Source organism: Solea solea, chromosome 13, assembly GCF_958295425.1.
Source record: "Solea solea chromosome 13, fSolSol10.1, whole genome shotgun sequence".
In the NCBI taxonomy this organism is placed as follows: domain Eukaryota; kingdom Metazoa; phylum Chordata; class Actinopteri; order Pleuronectiformes; family Soleidae; genus Solea; species Solea solea.
Window position 1 is genome coordinate 24,424,543 of NC_081146.1, and position 20,213 is coordinate 24,444,755.

A 20,213-nucleotide genomic window follows, 5' to 3' on the forward strand; every position below is an offset into this window, starting at 1 on the left:
TGTGAATCTTTAATAAACACACTCAATCCAAAATACTCACCACTGGGAGTTAACAATCTTGCAGAGTGCCAGCTCACAGCACATTCGGAGATTGGCTTGGTGGTCCGGGAGAACGGAGGGTGGTATTCTCATGGGGTCCACTTCGCAATTTTCCTCCGACTCATACAAGGCCCTAATGAACTCCCCTTTAATGATAGTTCATTAAAGAGCAGTCAGTGAAGAATAAAGAAGCATTTTTATTTTTATTTTTTAATAAACAATGGCCTTCATAAACAAAACACAGCCCAACGTTAACGCAACTTCATGGTTTGAAGAAGCAAAAATCTGTTTAGAAGCTTAATGAATGAATGAATGAATGAGTAATTGATGGATTCAGTGTGTCACTTTGATACAAAGCACTTGTAGTGTGAGGTCATTTATTCACGGGAAAAAAACAGCCTGGAAAGGCTGGATCAGATCAGATTAGATTAGATTAGATTAGATTAGATTAGATTGGACTTTATCTGTAACATGTGTGATCAGACCTCGCTTCCACTATCTAGTTTGAATAAAGATCTCTCTGTATTCAAATGAATTGAGTTCATCGATTACTACATGAATCCATCATTTTGAATTAAAACAGTCAAAAATAGTCAATTAACAGGTTTTTTTTGTAATAATTATAACAAGTTTCTCAGATCAGTTTGTATATGTTCTGGTTTCTTTGCTCCATAAAACAAATAAATCATTAAAATGGAATAAATTTGGTTTTTAAGGTCATCAATTGTCATTTTGAAGTTTTAGGAAACACTGATCAACGTCTTTTCAACATTTTCTTACAATTTATGGACCAAACAACACATTGATTAACGGAGAAAATAATCAATGTTTTAAATCGCTAATGAAAATAAAATAGAGGCTGACGTCATGATTGTTTGTAGGAACAAAATAATGTTTTTTTAATGTCGGTGTATTTGTGTGTGTGTGTGTGTGTGAGTTGCTGTATCATGAATGAATAATTCATTTGTACAAACTGAGATTATCTTGATTTACTTCCAATTGAAATCATCTACAGATGCTGGATTACGCTGGGACTGGTCTCTACAGATTAGATTATTGACATTCTATTATATAACTTAAGAAATGAATCAATAAAACTGCAGCTTTTTTATTTTCCTTCACCTATTCCTGTGAGAGCTGTGTCTCATTTTCATAGACGTCAGGCAAAAAAGACGCGTCTGACTCTGAGGAATAATCCCACAAACAAACCAGACTATGTCACTGAGCCAAAACACTCACACACACACACAGTGAAATAAAAGTGGGAAATATAGTATCAGGGGAAGGATTTTTTATTTTTTCACCTTTAATAAAAGTTTTGTTTTTTCCAGAACTTCCAAAAAAGTTTATCTCCTGAATTATAGGTTGCTGTGGAGACTCACCTATAGCATCCTTGAGGTACTTGTGTCCGATCAGTTTGAGGTACTCTTCTATGGCTTTGGTGGCCAGAGTGTTCTCTCTGAAGATAAGGTGTTCGCGGTCGATGAATCTGTCTACCTCACACATCGCCATGTCTGAGAGGAAATCCTGCAGAGAAAAGGAGGAAAAATAAAAACAAAAAAAATCAACAACGTCACAAACTGTGAAGAATCTGGAGATTCAGTTTCGATGCGAGTGCGGTGCGAGATAAGCAAACCAATTATGACCTGGAAAACATCGCTTCACGGGGGGAAACAAGGTTATTCAAGGACGGACATTATCAAGAACACATATTCTGACTAGTTAGATGTGTATGAGACATAATCATTTTCCCAAAATGATTGTGGAATGGCTGTAAAATACGACAACACAAAGGTGGTTCCAAAACCAACGAAGTTTTTCCAAAAAAATAGTGTTTTATGGGACTGGCGATGTTTCCAGGGTGTTCTGTCCCGCCTTTCGACACCTGAGATTGGCACCCGTGACCCTCATGTGGAGGATAAAGTGGTAGAAAATGAGTGAGTGAGTGTTTTATGGCTCCCAAAATGCCAAAATGTGTGGATAAAAAGTCAATATGACACAAAACACTTGTGGATTCTCCTAAATTGTAAGAGCCCTTCGATGTTAAAGTGCAACTAAACTCCTAAACCACTTTTTTTCCAGGTGTAATCCAGAATATAATATGTGTATCTAGTTATTTGTTGATCCAGGTGCAAATCTTTACAGTTTAGTGTTGAGTATTGAAATCACACATGTTGCATCTACTGCCCTCTCTGGTCAAACACTAGTTACTGCATTCATGGGTTCTTAGTCCACTCTTGTGTCACTGGTACGAGCTTTCGTCACTCTCTTCTCCAACCAGTGCGAGACTCGTTTGCTGCTCCGTCGCCTTTTGAAAGACCGAGAGTCTCAACTCCGAGTTGGATTTCACACCCAGGCCACGCCCCCTGCACCGCTCCCCCACCCTCTCTCGCTGCCACTTCTTGGCATTTCTCAAAATCAGGCCCTGGGCGGGGTTTAGTTCTGGTTTAAAAAGACATTGAGACGACGTGTCCGTACCTTAGCTTTCCCCGTGCTCTGCAGTATGTGCACGAGCGCGCACGCCACCTCCTCTTTGCTCTTGACGCTCAGCACAGGCTCCAGCACGGCACACAGGGTGCGGTAGTTGTTGGTGACGTACTCGGCAAACTCCTTGTACAGCTCCATGGGCAGGATGTTCATGGTCTGGAAGCGGGACTTGAGGCGTAGCGATGCGTTGATGATCTTTCCTCCGCCGACGCCGGCCCCTTTGGTGAGGACGCTGGGCTGGATGACCGGGTACCACTGCTCCACAAACTGACGCCCGGTGATGCTTGAGATGGGGATGCTTACAAGTCCTAAGTATGTGCTTTTTTCCTTTATGGATTGTTAAAAAAAAAAAAACACAATATCCATTAAATTACAGATAAACATGTTGTAAATTAAACCTTAAAACACTGAATCACTTGAGTTTTTATGTTATAAATTAGAATTTAGGTGGCTCTTATAATAAAGTGATCATATTTGCTTTCAAAATGACTTTACTTTCTAAAATAAAATACATTTAACAACCAAAACACTTTGCATCTGCAGGGGTTTTATAGACTTGTTGATGTGACTGCTTCTTTTATGGTTCCGATTGTTTCTGGCGTCTTTACTTCACTTTTTGAGCGGACTCTCTTCCCTTTATGGACAGCGCTGCATCACTATAACTTGTTTTAATGTCAACCCTCCCGCCCACAGCGCGTTTCCTCGTCTCTTTGTCGCTGTGGATACTCCATCAGGCCAAATTGGGAAACTTCTGTTGCATAAATGTCAAGAGGAGCGGCGAGGTTTAACGTAATTATTTTAACGTTTGTGTATTTTTAACCTCATAAAATCTAATTTCACAGCGTTATCATAAAGATAATTCACTTTTACTCGAGTTGTTTTTTTTCCTACTCTTGTGGAATGAGATTTGTGTCAAAAACTTTTTAAAAAGCAAATAAAATATTGATTTAATCGTTCAAAAATACTGTATTTTATTGTTTGAAAATACACTTAGGGCCCCGAGAGCTCAATGGACCGGAAGTAGACCAGGCTTGGAGTCGCGGGAAACATCCAACGTTTGTCAGATTATAAACGTTAGATGCTTAGAATTATTTTGTCGCATGTGCGATGGGGGAAAACTTGGGGGACGAGTTCCAGACGGACAGAGACTCCAAGCCCGTGTCTTGTCTCGTTCAGGTAGCCAATCAGCAGGCAGCTTCCTAGGGCCCTATTTTATTTGCTTGGTGAAAAGTGTTGTTTGAAAATATGAAATATAATCCCAGTTCTGTTGATCACCTTGCGTCTCTTCTTGTCCGTCTCCTTGTAAAGGTGAAGGCGTAGGTTGCGGACAGCTGGGAGGTTGTTGAATTCAAAGTGCTCGCCCCAGAACACGGTATCGGTGCGGGGCTTGCTGGTGGTTCGTGCGTACAACATGTCGTCCAGACAAAGTTCGCAGTAGTAGCGCTTCTTGGCTGGAAGCTCGCGGGCCTCGATGATCCACAGTTTGAGCACATTGTCCACTCTCCGACTGTTGTCCTGCGAGGAGACAGAGCCGGGGTCAAACAGAGGTCAAGAGCATCTTAAGAATTTGACTCATTAAATGCTTCTTTTTATCTTGTTGGACAGAGGACAGAGGACAGAGGAAAAACAAGACATGGAAGCGGAGACAGAATTTCACTTTAACATACAAACACACAAAGCACATGTGCTGCAAAGACAGAGGACAAACGATGGTGGTAATGTTTCTGCACACAGCTACACTTCCTGACCACAATCACAAAACCTGCTGCTCGACACGCACGTTCTTAAAGTCGTCATGACACGGCTCTTGGAGCGCTAAGAACTTCTGCATATTTGCGAGAAAGAGTCTCATCGCCTAACTTATCAGCTAACAGTGCTACGACACGTGGGAGACAGTCGATCAAGTGTGTCTCATATATCATTGGTTATAGACGTAAACAAGGCTTCCATGTGTTGGCTACGCACAGAAAAGGCGCTGCTGTTCGATCACAAATTCTTGAAAACAGAAATGTTTTGCTGTGAATGAAAGTTTTGTCTCGCGTACACGATGATAAATCCTGAATTAAAGAATCCTGCAATGAGTAGAATCGCTCACAATCACTGTATCATCACACCAGTGTTATCATGGGTGAAAGTGTGTCATAGTGTCGTCGTGTGTCTTCTTCTACGTAGCATCCAGCACTTGGGACTTATCCACGCAGGAACAGTACTATACTGTAGTATATATGCCAGGCCTGTATGTGGCGCCATAACCGTAACCCTGCCACGGAAATACACCAAAAAAAATTGGATAGTGGGAGCTATGACGTCATCTTTTTTCCCAAAGTTGTGTTTTGGTTATGAACACAAAAACGCGCGGGTGGCGTTTGGAGTCAAGGACCTAGCTCCGATCTCGTGTGTGTGTGTGTGTGTGTGTGTGTGTACGGGCCCTGATGCCGCATTCCATTTTCACCGGAACTCGGAAGTCCCAAGTGTGGGAGTGACATCACCCCCGGAAGTCTGGGAAAAAAAAAAAAACGTGGACGCAAACATATCTCTGGCTAGCCATTGTTAGCAATTAGCAATACCAGTCAATTCCACTGCTCTACGTTCCGACGTCACGTGAGGAATTCCAATGACCTCAGATAAAAGTGAACACAGCATTGGTGCGAATCGTCCGACTGATCGGAGAAGAGTTCTAAGGCGTAGCAACATCTGTGATTACATCATTAAAATGCTGATTTTTGATGTCACGGGGACTTTAAGTCATTTGTTGACATAATTAAATCCACACCTCGGAGTTTGAAAGTAACCGGGACAATCTGGTGGCTCATTTTGCCAGAGCACACACGGTGCAGACGGATCAGCGTGCGCTCGAGGCCGCTGCCTTGATATATCACATTAACATCTTCCCTCGTCTCGCTGTGTTTTTTTGTGAACACACAGATCTTATGAAACAGCAGCGCGGGGTGGAGTGGCTGCTGCTCCTCTGCCTTTGAAAAAAGCCCCAAACAATCAAAGCTCAGGATGGGGTTCTTCAAAGGGTCCGGCGAGGACGACGCGCCTCCGCGGTGGACTCTTATCTCCGTCGATGCATCTGCTGTCAGATGTATTGTGCGCGTGGAAGAGAGAAGAGAGTCCCGTCCCCCCACCACCACCACCACCACGCGGAGTCCTTGGAGCTCCGTGACTCAGCCAGGATCCCTGCAGCTCAAGCATCTGGACAAAGCTTTCAGCTCGGCTGATGTTTCATCTCAGTCTGGCTTAATAACTTTTTAGTCCGTGCTCGGCTTCAAAGCTGCATTTCTGTCCACTTTTATTTTATTATTTTTAAATAATAATAATAATAACCAAGAGAGCAGATACGGAACAGTTTCATAGAAGTATAAAATCTTTCAAGTCCTGTCAGGCCAATTTTATTCATACAGCTCCAAATCACAACAGAAATCATTTCAGACTGCTTTATGGAAATTAGCATAGTGACTCTGATATGAGGGACTGAGATCTGTTTCTTGAGCTTTGAGGAAGGAAATCACAGTATCTTAAAGCTGCACTCGGGGGGGGAGGAATGGAAACGTGAAAATACACCGTCTTATCTTCTTTTCTTTTTTTTTAAATGACAGCAGAATCTCAGCTGCGCTAATTAACTGTTAAATATGAACATCGCAGTCTGACGAGGAGCCGAGCGAGAGGAGGTGAGTGTGAAGCTCACGGAGAAAAAATGACACCAGATACAAGATAAAGAATTCAGATTCTGCTCTGTTTACATGTTTGACTTATCAATTATTAGCAATATTTTACATTATTGACATCCTGGTGTTTAAAAATGTCTTTTTTTTTAAATCTGGCTTTTTATTTTAACTCAAGCGAGGTGTAATATTTGAAGATTTATTTTGTTTCCATTTAATTCAGTAGCTACTTTTATCCCTGGTGTGTGTATGTGTGGATTTTGACCGTGCTAGGTGACGCACTAAAGCAGGGGTCATAGGTCAAATTTTCTTTTCTAAGACATTGAGTATCAGAACTCATAAAAACTTTGTTGTCTGTAATGACAGAAAATCTTCTGTGATGAGGTTGGCTTTGCTTTTCTCTGCTTGGATATCGACTGTTGACAGTTGAGTTTGTGTTGTATCAGTAATTTTACTTTATTTGTATTTATGATTCAGGGAAGAGCTTTTAAAAAAAGGAGTAATTTATCGGTTTAAAAAAGTAAGTAAAAATTTGCCAATCGTCACAAAGACTCTTTTAAAACACAAATGTGGGACGCGGAGAATAAAAATGTCCAAAAAAATGCTCTTAACAAACCAAATTTGCCCTTTTCATATACTATCAATAGTTATTTGATGGACTTTTATGGATCCATGACAACAAAACCAAAACACGTGTCACTTCACTGTCAATTTTAGCAACAGAATCTCTTTCAGTTCATACTTTTTCAGAATAAAGGCTCTGAATTCCGGATGATTCAAGAAAATTGTCGTTTTTGTGAAAATAAGCAAATCAGATGTTTGAAATAATCCACGAAAGACTTGAAAGTTGAATAAAAAGGTGTGAAGTAAATAAATAAAGTGATGCATTCTTTAAAATCACTTCTATTTGCTGCGTACGTTCAAACCTCGTGGCTCCGGTGTTTGTTCCGGAGCCGCGAGAAAAGACTCAGATAAAGATATCGGTGGATGTTTTTCAGTCTCGTCGCCTTCGGAGCCCCTTTGATTTTACGTTTCACAGACACGCCGCGATGGTAAACATCCGCCCTGCTGCGTGCACTTCACTGACATCCCATTACCACATTTGCGGATGCCAGAGTTTCTCCCCAATTCTCTCCATTTTGGAGGCCTCCGCCCTGCAGCATTTACCTCATGGAGATTTAATATCTGCCAGGAGAAGCGACGAGATTGTTGAACACAGACACACACAGACACGAGGATGGAGTTCACACAGAGAAATGAAGCGGTGCGCTCTTATTGAAAACACACACAACAACGGGAGACGGGGAGGAGAGAGAGAGACACACAGACAGAGGGATCATCCTTTTTTTGCTTCCTCTACCGCATCCCTTTCTCTCCCCTCACCTTGTTGGGCTTGACAGCTCTCTGCAGGTTCTCGATCCATTTGTCTCTCTCTGCAGCTGAGCGACACGCAAAGCACTTGGTTCCCGATGCCGTAGTCACCTGAGGTTATAGCCAATAGCAAATTCAACAACCACAGCCATTAGTAACTATGGAGACTGCAACTGAGGCGCCAAAACAATGTCGTGCACTCACTCTCAACCTCATGTCATGCTCCACTAATGGAAAGGTGATTGAAAAGCTCACAGGAACCTGCTGCAAAATTACGTAGGTGCTCGTGCTCATCACTCACTGTCCTTGTGTTACTTATTCTCTTAAAATGGTAAAGAACAACATTTCATTTCACATCTCTGTCACTTGGGAGGAGTTTGGTTGGTATTTTCTGCTCTGTACACTTCATGTGGATCATGTTCAGACCTGGTATTAACATCAGTGTCCCGTGATCTGAGCCTTTTTTTCCACTCCTGACATTAAAATGTGTCTCCTGTGACCACGCGAGGTCACATCTGGACTCTGAAGGTCTTTACTCACACAGAACACTGACATCATGTCCGTTCACAGGGTGTTTTTGCTGCCGTTTTCTATGAACTCTCTCAGCTCCTCATCATCACATAACATCATTCATTTATTGTTGTATATTGTACCGTTCATTCTACACTGATCTAAACGTAAACAGTGAAATATGAGAAACTGGGATTATCCGGAGTCCAAGGCTCATGTCTTTAATCAGCGTCTTGATATGTGCAATATCTAACGGACACATGACCTGATAATGTGCTTTTTGTGATCAGATCTGAGGTCACATTGAGGACAGATGCGATCAGACGTGTACTTAAGTCTGATCTGGATCAGATCGGATGTTAAAACCAGGTCTGAACGGCTGTATACGAGTGCGAGTGTGGCGTCGCTCGTCGCACACCGTGCAGTTCAGCTCTCACCTCAAAACAGTACTCTTGTCCCAGGATGCTGGAGTGGACAGGTTTGATGATGGCGTCCTCGTCCAGGGTGAGGTCCAGCGCCTCGGCAGCGCTGCTGGGGGACAGCAAGGACTCATGGGAGTGGGACTCTTTGAAGCTCTGCATCAAACGAGTCCTGCGAGGAGTGACAGCGGTGGTTAGACGAGGAGGAGAGAGAGAGAAGAGGAGCTCTTTCATGGGAGATGACACACGTGTGTGTGTGTGTGTGTGTGTGTGTGTGCGTCGGCTCAGGAATATCAAAAGAAGGACATGTTGTGTTAATTGTCAACACTGTTTCCAATGTGCTGAGAATCAATGAATATTCACACATCCACAATACAAGTTACCAAATATCCAGTTCAAAGAAAAAGACACTTAGATTTATGCTCTATGCTACGATGTAATTATTCCTAATTCCTGATTATTATATTCCAGAATAATCACGGTAATACAACAACATAAATATCACGAAAGGAGAACAGATCTATTTCATTCAATCAATGAGAAACCACTGACTGTAACATTTTTAGAGACAGAGTGCCAAATTAAAGGGAAATGACAACACTTATGGATATTTTGCAGCCTCTGATGAATAAGGCAGGTCATCCTGAGAGGAAAGACACACGGGATTAGATGGTTTCAGACTGAAGGTAACATGTGTAATATATTATTTGATCTGTTGTTGTTTCCAATTTTATGGTTTGAATTGTAATCTGGATCCTCCATGGCTCAGATTATTACTATGCTGTGCATGCATGTATGTTTACATGACTACGTGTTTACTGTTAGTTTAAAAAAAATCAATCAAATCTCTTTATTTAAATATAAAAGTAAATTAAAATAAAGGGTTAGATGATGAGGAGGAACCCTAGATAATACAGTATATCAGAAAATAAGAACAATTGTTATTAAACATTGATAACTGATTAAATCATTAAATACAATTCAAATATATCATAAATAATATTAATATAATTATTAAACTAGAGTTTCCTGATTATATAATCAACAAAAATAAGGGGGAAAAGCATTAACATTACACTTAAGTAAGTTCTGGACAGAGGCTGCCTTCACTGACTTTGCAAGTTATTAGATTTAAAAAAATAAATTGTGCTATTTTTACTGTTGATGTCAACTAATAATTGGTTTAAAACCATTGAAGGACCAGTGTGTGAGATTTAGTGGCATCTAGAGGTGAAGATGCACACTGCAACCAACTGGATACCATTTGTAAATAATGGCAGCACAACAAAAAATATAATTAAAAAATAATATTCTCATTCAAAATAAATTAGAAGGGTAAAAGTACATTAGAAGATTGTTTTTGTGTTAAGTTTTCTCTATTTTTGCCCTTTAGGAAAGCAAAGATTGAAGTAGAATGATGGCAAAATGGCAAAAATGCAGCACAATGGTGACATTATTGTTATTATTATCATTATTAGTATTGGCATTGACAGAAAACATGGCATTTGAAGCTCCACACACAATCATTTACAGCAAAATCTTCAGAAAATACACACTCCCAAATCACGTTCACTCTCTCACACACTCACATGCACTGGTCAGCAGAGTCACTGAAGGACAGACAGACAAACAGACAGACACATGATGACACAGTTAAACCTGACCAGAGAGTGAGGAGAGGTGAAGCCCCGCACAGACGACGAGAAGGATGGAAAACACCCCGAAAAAGAAAGAAAAGAGCTGGGTTTTTTTTTATCTTTGAGCGACGTCCAACTCCCGTCTGCTCCCGTGCAATCACACTGCTTTTGTCTTTTCAATCATAATGTTCATCAACAGAGCGCTGATTACATGTCAGGGACCAGGAGAGGGGGAGAAACACACACACAGAGAGAGAGAGAGAGAGAGAGAGAGATAAAAATAGACCCAAAGGAATGAGTCAGATTGAAGGGGAAACAGAGGAGAGAGAGAGAGAGAGAGGGGGAGGTCATGAGAGTATGGGAGGGAAGAAAAGACTGAGAGTACGAGGTGAGAAGATCTCGTCCATTATGTAAACAGTGGATCCTTTGGAGAGGAAGAAAGTGACAGCGTGGATTAGAAGGAGGGGGAGAGGGAGGATGTGAAGAGGTCGCAGTGGATGAAGGGATTGAGGAGAGAGCACTGGAGTTAACGGAAGAAAAAAAATAAGATAAAAGACGACACGGGACCTGACACGTGGGAGAAAACATCCTCCGCCTCAGCAGCCGCGGCGACGGCGTCAGAAAAACTAATTAACAGACATTAAACTCATCAATGAATCAGTTTCTCTGTTTCTTTCTCTGCAGTCTGACGCCAACAAAAGAAAACAGGGCACAACCAATTACAGCTGATTACACAGCTGAGGAAGTGGAGCTGAAATGATTGATTGATTGATTGATTGATTGATTGATCAATCAGTCAGTGAGTCAACAGAAGATTCATCTGCTGCTTTCGATGCTACATACTTAATTAACTACTTCCGAGTCAATTCATTTAACTAAAAATGTCAAACATTTGTTTCCTCCCGCTTCTGGAACATGACACCTGTTTGCCGATTCTTCTAAATTAAATTAAACATCTTTGTTCGATTTTTGTTTGGATAAGAGATAAGTCGCTTTAAACTTTCAGGATAACTGACAAAGACCTATATCAACAATATAAATGCTAATTAGTTAAAGTGGGGAATCAAATAAAACAATAACTCAGCCTAAGCACGACTCTAGAGTTTTTACACTCAACACAAATTAAAGCCGAACAATGCAGGATTAAATGTCTTGTTGTGGGGGGATTGGGGGGGGGGGGGGGGGGGTCTGTCTCCACTGCTCCCTTCTGTCTGTTAGCAGAAAACCGACCCAGAGTCTTTAGAGTCGGGTGGTCTCACAACAGTGAGAATAGAGAGGTAGACAATGGATGGATGTTTACGGTGGTGTTGTACAAATATGTACTCCAAAACTGTAGGGGGAGCTCTGTAGAGAAAAAGATGAACAAATGACCAAAGTTCTGCTTTAAAGTTCCAATAATGAACCTCTCTCACCTCCTGAGTGTGTATATCTGTCTTTTAACGTAACGTTATTTGTCCAGACTGCATCCAGAAAACTTCATTCATTGGAGCTGCGTGGTGAGGGAAACAGCAGCAGCTGGGTTGGCACATGGAGGCTCATAGTCTAAGCAGCTGTTCAGAGGAAGCTTGATTGCTGTTTTGCGGAGTGCAGTTTTTCAATATTTGATCGTAAGGAGCTATAGGTACAATTATGACAATTATTTTCACAATTAACTAAGAAAAACAACACATTCATTGTAGTTACCGCCCTGAGACTTCAACTTGAGTCACTCACTTTATATAAGGTATAAGAAATAATTAGTATAACTCCTAAATGTGTTGATAATGAAAAAAAGAAAATTAATTACCAACAACTTTGCAGATATAAATATTTACACTGTTACACGCGCCACACTGTTGTTTATTTAATTCTAATAGTTTTGGGAATGTTTGTCAGACCTCAGGTTGTGTGAAGTTTTGAAAAAGTAAATGCAAAGGCTAAATAATTGATCAGGTGATTTAAAAAAGTCATAAACGGGTAAATTAATTATGAAAATATAACAACATAATATTCTCTGCAGGACAGAAAACCTTAGAAATGCATTAAGTCCATCACAGGTCAGTGACACGCGGGCGACGGTATACGTATATTTATGTAAGACAGTAATAATTGTGGGAAGCGACTAATGAGCAAGTAATGATTGAAAAACAATGTGTGACAACGAGGTCACTGCAGGTTTTAGAGTCACGCTTATGGCTGCATGAATTTTAATCCACACTGGGGAAAAGAGCGACAGTTTTCTATAAGAATAAAAAACTCCCTGAATAAATAGAGATTGAAGAAAAGAGGAAATAATAATGAACACGGCTGCAGATGTTCACTGACGTCGCTGACAGGAAACATCCAGAGAAAACCACGAGCGGCGAAGCTGACGCCAGAGTCTTGGCAAACAACCTCGACTTCACTGGATGACTTTTTCTTTTTCATGTCTCCTCAGACCAACCGCGGGAATAATAGACATCTACAACCTTCCCTGATGAATAAATCATGTGGAAACGCTGACACACACACACACACACACACAGCTGCCTCTCCTCACTGCACTTTCACCTCGTGTTAGCTTTATCAAGATGACCTTGTTCACACGACAAGTCAGAGTTGAACCTGACTGCAGCTCTTCACTGGACGCTTTAAGATGAAGTGAATGCGTGAAAATGACAGGTGAAACTATTGATGAACAGGAAACTGATCAGCAGCTACCTGTCAATCAAATCCCTGATGCATTTTTATTCTACTTTATATGGTTGGTTTGTCAGTCAGTAAGAAACTAGGTAGGTAGGTACAAAGGTAGGAAGGAAGGTTAGATAGGTTGGTTGGTTGGACAGTCAGTTGCAAGTTAGGTTGGTAGGAAAAGAAGGTAATTAGGTGGGTAGGTAGCTAGGTTGGTTAGTCAGTCGGTAGCAAGCTAGGTCGGTAGGTAAGAGGTGGGTAGGTAGCTAGGTTAGTTAGTCAGTCAGTAGGTAGGTACAAAGGTAGAAAGGAAGGTTAGGTGGGTAGGTTGGTTGGACAGTCGGTAGCAAGCTAGGTTGGTAGGAAAGAAGATAATTAGGTGGGTAGGTAGCTAGGTTCTTGAGTCAGTCAGTAGGAAGCTAGGTAGGTTGGTAAGAAGGTAAGAGGTGGGTAGGTAGCTAGGTTAGTTAGTCAGTCAGTAGGTAGGTACAAAGGTAGAAAGTAAGGTTAGGTAGGTAGGTTGGTTGGACAGTCGGTAGCAAGCTAGGTTGGTAGGAAAGAAGATAATTAGGTGGGTAGGTAGCTAGGTTGGTTAGTCAGTCAGTAGGAAGCTAGGTAGGTTGGTTGGACAGTTGGTAGTAAGCTAGGTCGGTAGGTAAGAAGGTAAGAGGCGGGTAGGTAGCTAGGTTAGTTAGTCAGTCTGTAGCAAGCTAGGTCGGTAGGTAAGAAGGTAAGAGGTGGGTAGGTAGCTAGGTTAGTTAGTCAGTCAATAGGTAGGTACAAAGGTAGAAAGGAAGGTTAGGTAGGTAGGTTGGTTGGACAGTCGGTAGCAAGCTAGGTTGGTAGGAAAAAGATAATTAGGTGGGTAGGTAGCTAGGTTCGTTAGTCAGTCAGTAGGAAGCTAGGTAGGTTGGTTGGACAGTTGGTAGTAAACTAGGTCGCTAGGTAAGAAGGTAAGAGGCGGGTAGGTAGCTAGGTTAGTTAGTCAGTCAGTAGGTAGGTACAAAGGTAGAAAGGAAGGTTAGGTAGGTAGGTTGGTTGGACAGTCGGTAGCAAGCTAGGTTGGTAGGAAAGAAGATAATTAGGTGGGTAGGTAGCTAGGTTGGTTAGTCAGTCAGTAGGAAGCTAGGTAGGTTGGTTGGACAGTTGGTAGTAAGCTAGGTCGGTAGGTAAGAAGGTAAGAGGCGGGTAGGTAGCTAGGTTAGTTAGTCAGTCAGTAGGTAGGTTGGACAGCCGGTAGCAAGCTAGATTGTTAGTTAGGTATTTGTTGGTTGTAGTAGTATTATTTTTTTAATTTAAGTAAATAAAGTTGAAAACAACACTTGGCAGGAGTCTGACTTCATACTATCACTATTAAACAGGTCAAACATCACTTAGAGAATTGGAAAATATTTAAAATATGGACTTTTTCCATCTTAGAACAAACAAAACCATTGCTGTTGGTTCTCCTAAATTTGCAGTGTGTCTGGTTGGTGCTAGAACTCTTACATGATACAGAGGAGGAGGAGGTATAATTAAGCCAATCTCCCTCTCTGACTCATTATGGTCTATACAGCTGCCATATGACTGTCTGCTGGTTACCATGGTGAAAGAGTGGGAACGGTTTTACATCAGACCAGTTGTGAAAAATACAATGTGGAAGATAGATAGATAGATAGATAGATAGATAGATAGATAGATAGATATAGATAAAATTGAATTAATTTGAATCTAACTTTAGTAACAAAGTAACATTGAGTGCAAATATTGAAATGTTAGGTCTGTATTTGTTGGCCAGCTGATACTTGATACTTACACACAGCATCTTATACAAATTTTATACAAATTTTACAGCAATTTAAAAATCTTAATTACAAAACTGTACATTTAAAACCAGATTTATTTATATTTCATTACCTTTCACAGCCCACCGGCTGTACCATGACTGTGGCCCATACTTTGGGAATTGCTGAATTAGATACTGTATGTCAGTCACAGGCAGACTCAGCAGATTAATACACACATGTTTCACTCACTCACACTCACTCATTCACTCAGACACTGACCTGTCTTGGTCGGCACTGCGGAAGCGGGGTAGGATCATGTGGCGGAAGCTGCTGGTTCGGTCCAGTTTGGGCTGACTCTTGGCCCTCTTGATCGAGCCCTTCAACCTTCTACTGAGGAAACTCTGGAGCAGGTGGAAGAGGAAGAGGAGGAGGAAGAGGAGGAGAGCGACAAGACAACAAGGACAAACAGATGGAAGAGTAGAGGGAGGACGTCCATGATGCCGATGGTGGAGAGAGGACAGAGGAGTCGAGTCGAGCGGGTTTGACGAGGAAAGATTGAGTGTGAACACAACACAAACACGTACGTGATTCCCGTAGTTTGTGTTGGATGCAAAAAAAATGTGACACCCAAATCAGGTGAAGACGCACACACACACATAAATGATAAAGTATGATGCATGATGGGAGAAAGCACAAAGTACATTTATTATTATTATTATTATCAACACACCACAGAGAACTGCAGTGCCCTTACACAGCCTGCGGTGGGCAGTGTTGAGCCACAAAGTCCAAAGACAAGAGCAGAAGTGGAAAGTTTACATGACACAATATTCCAACGCTGCACACTGATATACAGTATTTACTGTTAGTAGAAGTGAAGTATTAGAATTATTTTGAATAGAATTACATAAAGCTATCATTTTTTTAATTAAACTGATTAAATTAAATTAAAGAATACAACCAGTAAACCTCAATTTACTTTGAGAAAAAATCTAAAAGTAGTGAAAAGGGATCTGCTTTAATAGAATCCATTCATGCTTTCATAATTCATTTCTTGATTCATCCACTGTTTTGAGTCATCACTTTTTTTTGCCTGTCCACCATGAAAAATGAAAAAGAAGAAGGTAAGATAACAAAAGAAAGAGGGGGGAAAAAAAGGGTGAAAAGCAATTTAAATCAGGCAAGATAGCAGCATGTTGGTCTACTGGTACATAAAAGAAAACAGCATTATATTATTTATCACTTTTTTATGTACATAATTTTAATAGACCAACATAAACATACACATATTTATCCAATCCTTATTAAGATGTCATTAAATGTGAATAGATTGAATAGAATAAATGAATAAAGAGCACAAATCTCTGCCTCAGTTTGCTGTAAACTATCTTGAACCTGCATTTAATGCACACTTGTGTAAAAACCATTATTTCATCAATTATTCATTTGTCTGAGCAATAATCAAGAACCATTTGTGTTTGTCGTGCAAAATAAATCTTGCAGGACATTTTGGACAATATCCGACATTTTGTAAACTGACCTATGAATAAAATCAATCAACAACAGAATCTGCAGATATTTCAGCCTGTTAGACACTTTGCACCTCAAATATCTCCCACCTGGAAGACATTGTTTTCCAATGATGTGCATTTAAAATAAACCTTACAACGTCAGCTGTGAAAACACATTCAAATGTCTCCAAACGTGCGTGAAATATAATCTACTGTTCTGTTCTTTTCTGCCTCAAAGAGGCTTCACCCGTTCCAGCTCTCAGGTGCATCCTGAAGACTCGCCGTCTAAGATCATTTCTGCACCTATAGCCTGACAGATGGATTCAGAGGGAGAATGACTGGGGGGGGAGAGAATGACACCTCGTCATCTGGAATGAGTCAAATGGCTTTGAAGCCTGTCTGCAGGATATGACTAAAGACTTGGCTCCATCTGCTGGTTCCGAGCTAATAGGCTGCACGGCTAAATTTGATTTGACTTGCTGCTCCGTCTGACACTTCAAGTCTCAACACAGTGAAAGAATTCAGGGAAGAAAACCTGAACCACTCAACAAAGAAATGAAGGGGGGAAAAAAAAACTCCACAAAAACACACAATCAACACAAGAAGTAACGGTGAAAAACTTCAGCTTCATCTGCTGCTGCTGCTGACTCTGGCTTGAAGGAGACTGCTCATGTCACTTAGTGTTTTGGCTCATTTACTACCGTCCACTTAAGTATAGTTTGAGGGAACACACTGTGCTACATTAAGACTAAAATATGCAACTTGACATTTTTGCCACCTTTCTTCAAATACTTTCTCAGAACTGATTAAGATCTGGAATTTTAGACATTGGTCTCGTCCTTTTTGTCCACTATGTAACATTTATGCCTTTAAATATCTAAAAAATAATGAGAGCCATGTTTTGTTCTTTTAAGAAAAGTGCTTAACTCTCTTTAAACTCACAAAAATCCTTATTTATATTGACGTTTCGTCCATTTCCAGTCATCCGCTAATGAGGAAATTCACTTTTAACAGGGTTAAACAAAGTTTGGTTGACATCAGATTCAACGACCGAATGTGCCGACACATCTTAAGATGGGAGGGGCAGCTTGTAAAAGCTTGTCTTTGTCCATGGCGTCCACTTTTATTGATTTTTAGGACATTTCTGTGTAGGCCTAAGTCTTCGTACATCAAGCAATGCAGGGCATAAAACAGTAGGTGGCGTCGCAACAAACAAGGGAGACATTTACCGAAATATCAACTTAACTTCATTCTTGCACAAAATTCAAGTGCTTTCAATGACCCATGTCAGACTCGTGGGAACCCTTGTAATTCCCCTTTGACTGAATAAAATGCAACGACTCTTAAGTATTCACTGCAAATATTTAATAATAAATGCCTAGTTTAAATTTTTTTGTAGGACTAGGGTAACTAGTGAAAGCCTGAGTGCTTTTATTTTGAAACTCCGAGAGCGAGTGAGGGCCAGTGAGGTCAGTCTGTGCCACAAAAAGTTGGAATCAGGAATAAGAGCCAAGAGGATCAGTCACTTAATCAGGGAGTGAGCTGAAGCTCATAATCCCACGCTGCTCTTATAGGTCTTTTAATGTTGTTTAGAGTAAGAAAGAAGAAGAAATTCTATAATTATTGTTTAAATTTAACCACACTGACACAAAAAATTATCTTCACTGACTTTTGAATAACTCTGAATCTTGTTCTCATCGGTAAATTCTCTGTTTGCTGCTTTCCTGGGTGATGCACAGCATTATTTTGCTGTACACTTCGGCCCAGCGGCGATAAAAGTTCTCAATTCAATTCACCGAAAGTGCATCACCACACAATGAAGTAATATTCATGCATATTAACATGCACCGGGTGTTTAAAGGCACAGCGTGCGGTTATCAGCCTGTGGTTCCAGATAAAACTGGCAAACACTGTGTGGACCTTTGAGATAATGCGCCCCTCACACCTCACTGACTGAAACTGAAGGGTGTGAAATGTTCTCATGTTTTTATATTATGGTATGTTAGGGCTGAACGATTGGGGCGGGAGGGGGAAACATCGAAAATGCAATTTCCCTGACAGGTACTGAGATTTAAATTTGATTAGGGGTGTGATTTTTTTATTTAGGTCAAGTGTCTGTCTCAATATTCATAGTTAAAATATTTAAAACCATACTTAAAGATGTAAATAGCCTCCAACATGTTTGTATTATATATACAGTCTTCACAAAAAACCGGTGACCTCTGTGACCTCTTCCATGTTCCTCATGGTCAATATGAGCTCTTACCGTCGGGACTTGTAACCTGTAACCAGTTTAACACCTAGTTTGTCTTATTTATTTCCCCTAAAAGAACTAAAGGACTATCTTATCTTATCTTATCTTATCTTATCTTATCTCATTATCTCAGTGGCATTTTAACAGATCAGGGGGGATTTTGTCAGGTTTATGTGAGATGGTAAATTCTATAATCCAGATCCAGAAAGTCTTCTGGGTTCAGTGGATCAAAATGTACATCTTGAAAATAACTCTACTTTCTGATAAAGTTTCTTTTTACACCTGTGACCAATAAGTGGGTTTAACGAGTGAGTAACTGCTGCTTGTGTTTGTGTCACATACCTCCACAGGGGGCAGTGGTGCAATAATCGTTCCTCCCGCCACTGGACTCAAACCGGCAGCCCTCCAGTCTCCGCCCCAGTATGAGAAGTGGGGGGAGGAGGAGGCGGCAGGTGAGTGGGGCAGGGTGAAGGACAGGGAGGAAGGGGAGAGGGGCAGCGAGCGGGACAACAGGGGGGGCGTGCCAGGCCCTTTCTTCATGCCCTTTAGCTGCTGCTGCTGCTGGCACAAGGCGAAGGAAGGGGAGACAGCCAGGGAGGGGGGGAAAGGGTGAGGCGGGGTGCCGCTGGCCCGGCGGCCACAGATGTGAGGCGGGCCCAGGGCGGGAGGAAGGAGGAGGGACAGCGAGAGGGACGGAGGCAGCGAGCGAGGCCGGGAACAGGGAGGGTTACTCACGGATTGTCGGAAGGGTTGAGGGGGGGCAGTGGGAGAGACATCCATGCTGGGCTGCTTCCCTGTAGCTATGCTCTTCCGCCGGGGGCGATGATCTGTGACGGTGACAGAGAAAGAGAGAAAGACAGGAAGGTGTTTTAGTTTAATGCTGCTTCTACTTCTGCTCCATAATCCACAATCATTTCTCACATAGCGCCTTCAGGAATAAGGTGAATATCAGATACTGGAACCTTCAGTTTAATAAAACAGAGGAGCAGAAAATTTTTTTTGCAGTTTAGAAAGATTAGAGGGATCAGAGAATAATATAAACAAGAGAAATTTACAAAACTGCGTAGTTTGCCGATGATCCCGAATGATCTTCCAGCTCAATTTCTCCTCACCTCGAGCCAAGATTTCTTTCTTTACTGAGACTCTATCAAACTGCACCTCCTGCCCTTTGCTGCAAATATTGTGAATTAAGATGAAATTCCTTTTGTTGACTGACAGGTGGAAGTGAAGTCGGTGTGGAAATAAACATCGACAGCACGGAGCTGTTATTGACAGTCCGCCCGAGAGCATGAAAGAATGTGGGCGCCTGATAGAGGTCAAAGGTGAGTGAGGCAGAAATCAAACAGCAGAATGTCGCGACACGTCCGAAATGAACTGCCGCCGCCGCCGCCGCTGCTGCTTTCACTTCACAACACAAAGAAAACAACACAGACACACCTTCCTCCCCGGAGGGAGGGGGACTGATAAAAATGTGCGAGAGACCATTGAGGGGATAGATTTTCTGTCTGGACGTCAGAGGAGGCGATTGTTAATCGTGTGCATGTTGAGGGGAGGAACTGTGAGGCGCATGAACACAGAGGAGCGAGCATTAAACAAACAAAGTACTTATTGACTTCTGACGGGGAGTCGCCGCCTAACACACTGACGCGGGCGGTGAGAGAACTAACTCCGACCCTGTTGATGGATGACGGAGAATGTGAGAAATAAAGGAATAATAAAATCTCACTGTATGCTGTTAAATCAATAAATAGTTGAGCCTAAAAACACCAAAACATGGGAACTTCACAAAAAAAATGAACCCCTACGCAGCTACTGATTCAGAGCAGATTCAACTGATCGTTTTCTTACTTTCAAACATTCTTCTACTATGAAAACTTACTGCCTACATTACCCACAATGCAA

At 41.4% G+C, this 20,213-nt stretch overlaps 1 protein-coding gene across 10 annotated transcripts in view; it reads right to left on the reverse strand.

Moving 5' to 3' along the window:
- syngap1b (synaptic Ras GTPase activating protein 1b) overlaps positions 1-20,213 on the reverse strand; it is a 156,605-nt gene that overhangs the window by 29,277 nt on the left and 107,115 nt on the right. For 9 of the 10 annotated variants that reach the window (XM_058646992.1, XM_058646991.1, XM_058646986.1 and 6 more), the window contains 8 exons: positions 19,047-19,138; positions 14,826-14,947; positions 8,513-8,666; positions 7,578-7,676; positions 3,802-4,041; positions 2,518-2,853; positions 1,422-1,566; positions 41-185 (listed from right to left, as the gene is read on the reverse strand). In XM_058646992.1, coding sequence (XP_058502975.1) covers positions 41-185; positions 1,422-1,566; positions 2,518-2,853; positions 3,802-4,041; positions 7,578-7,676; positions 8,513-8,666; positions 14,826-14,947; positions 19,047-19,138 — 1,333 coding nt within the window. The remainder of the gene's footprint in view (positions 1-40; positions 186-1,421; positions 1,567-2,517; positions 2,854-3,801; positions 4,042-7,577; positions 7,677-8,512; positions 8,667-14,825; positions 14,948-19,046; positions 19,139-20,213) is intronic. The other variant, XM_058646989.1, reaches the window with a different exon arrangement.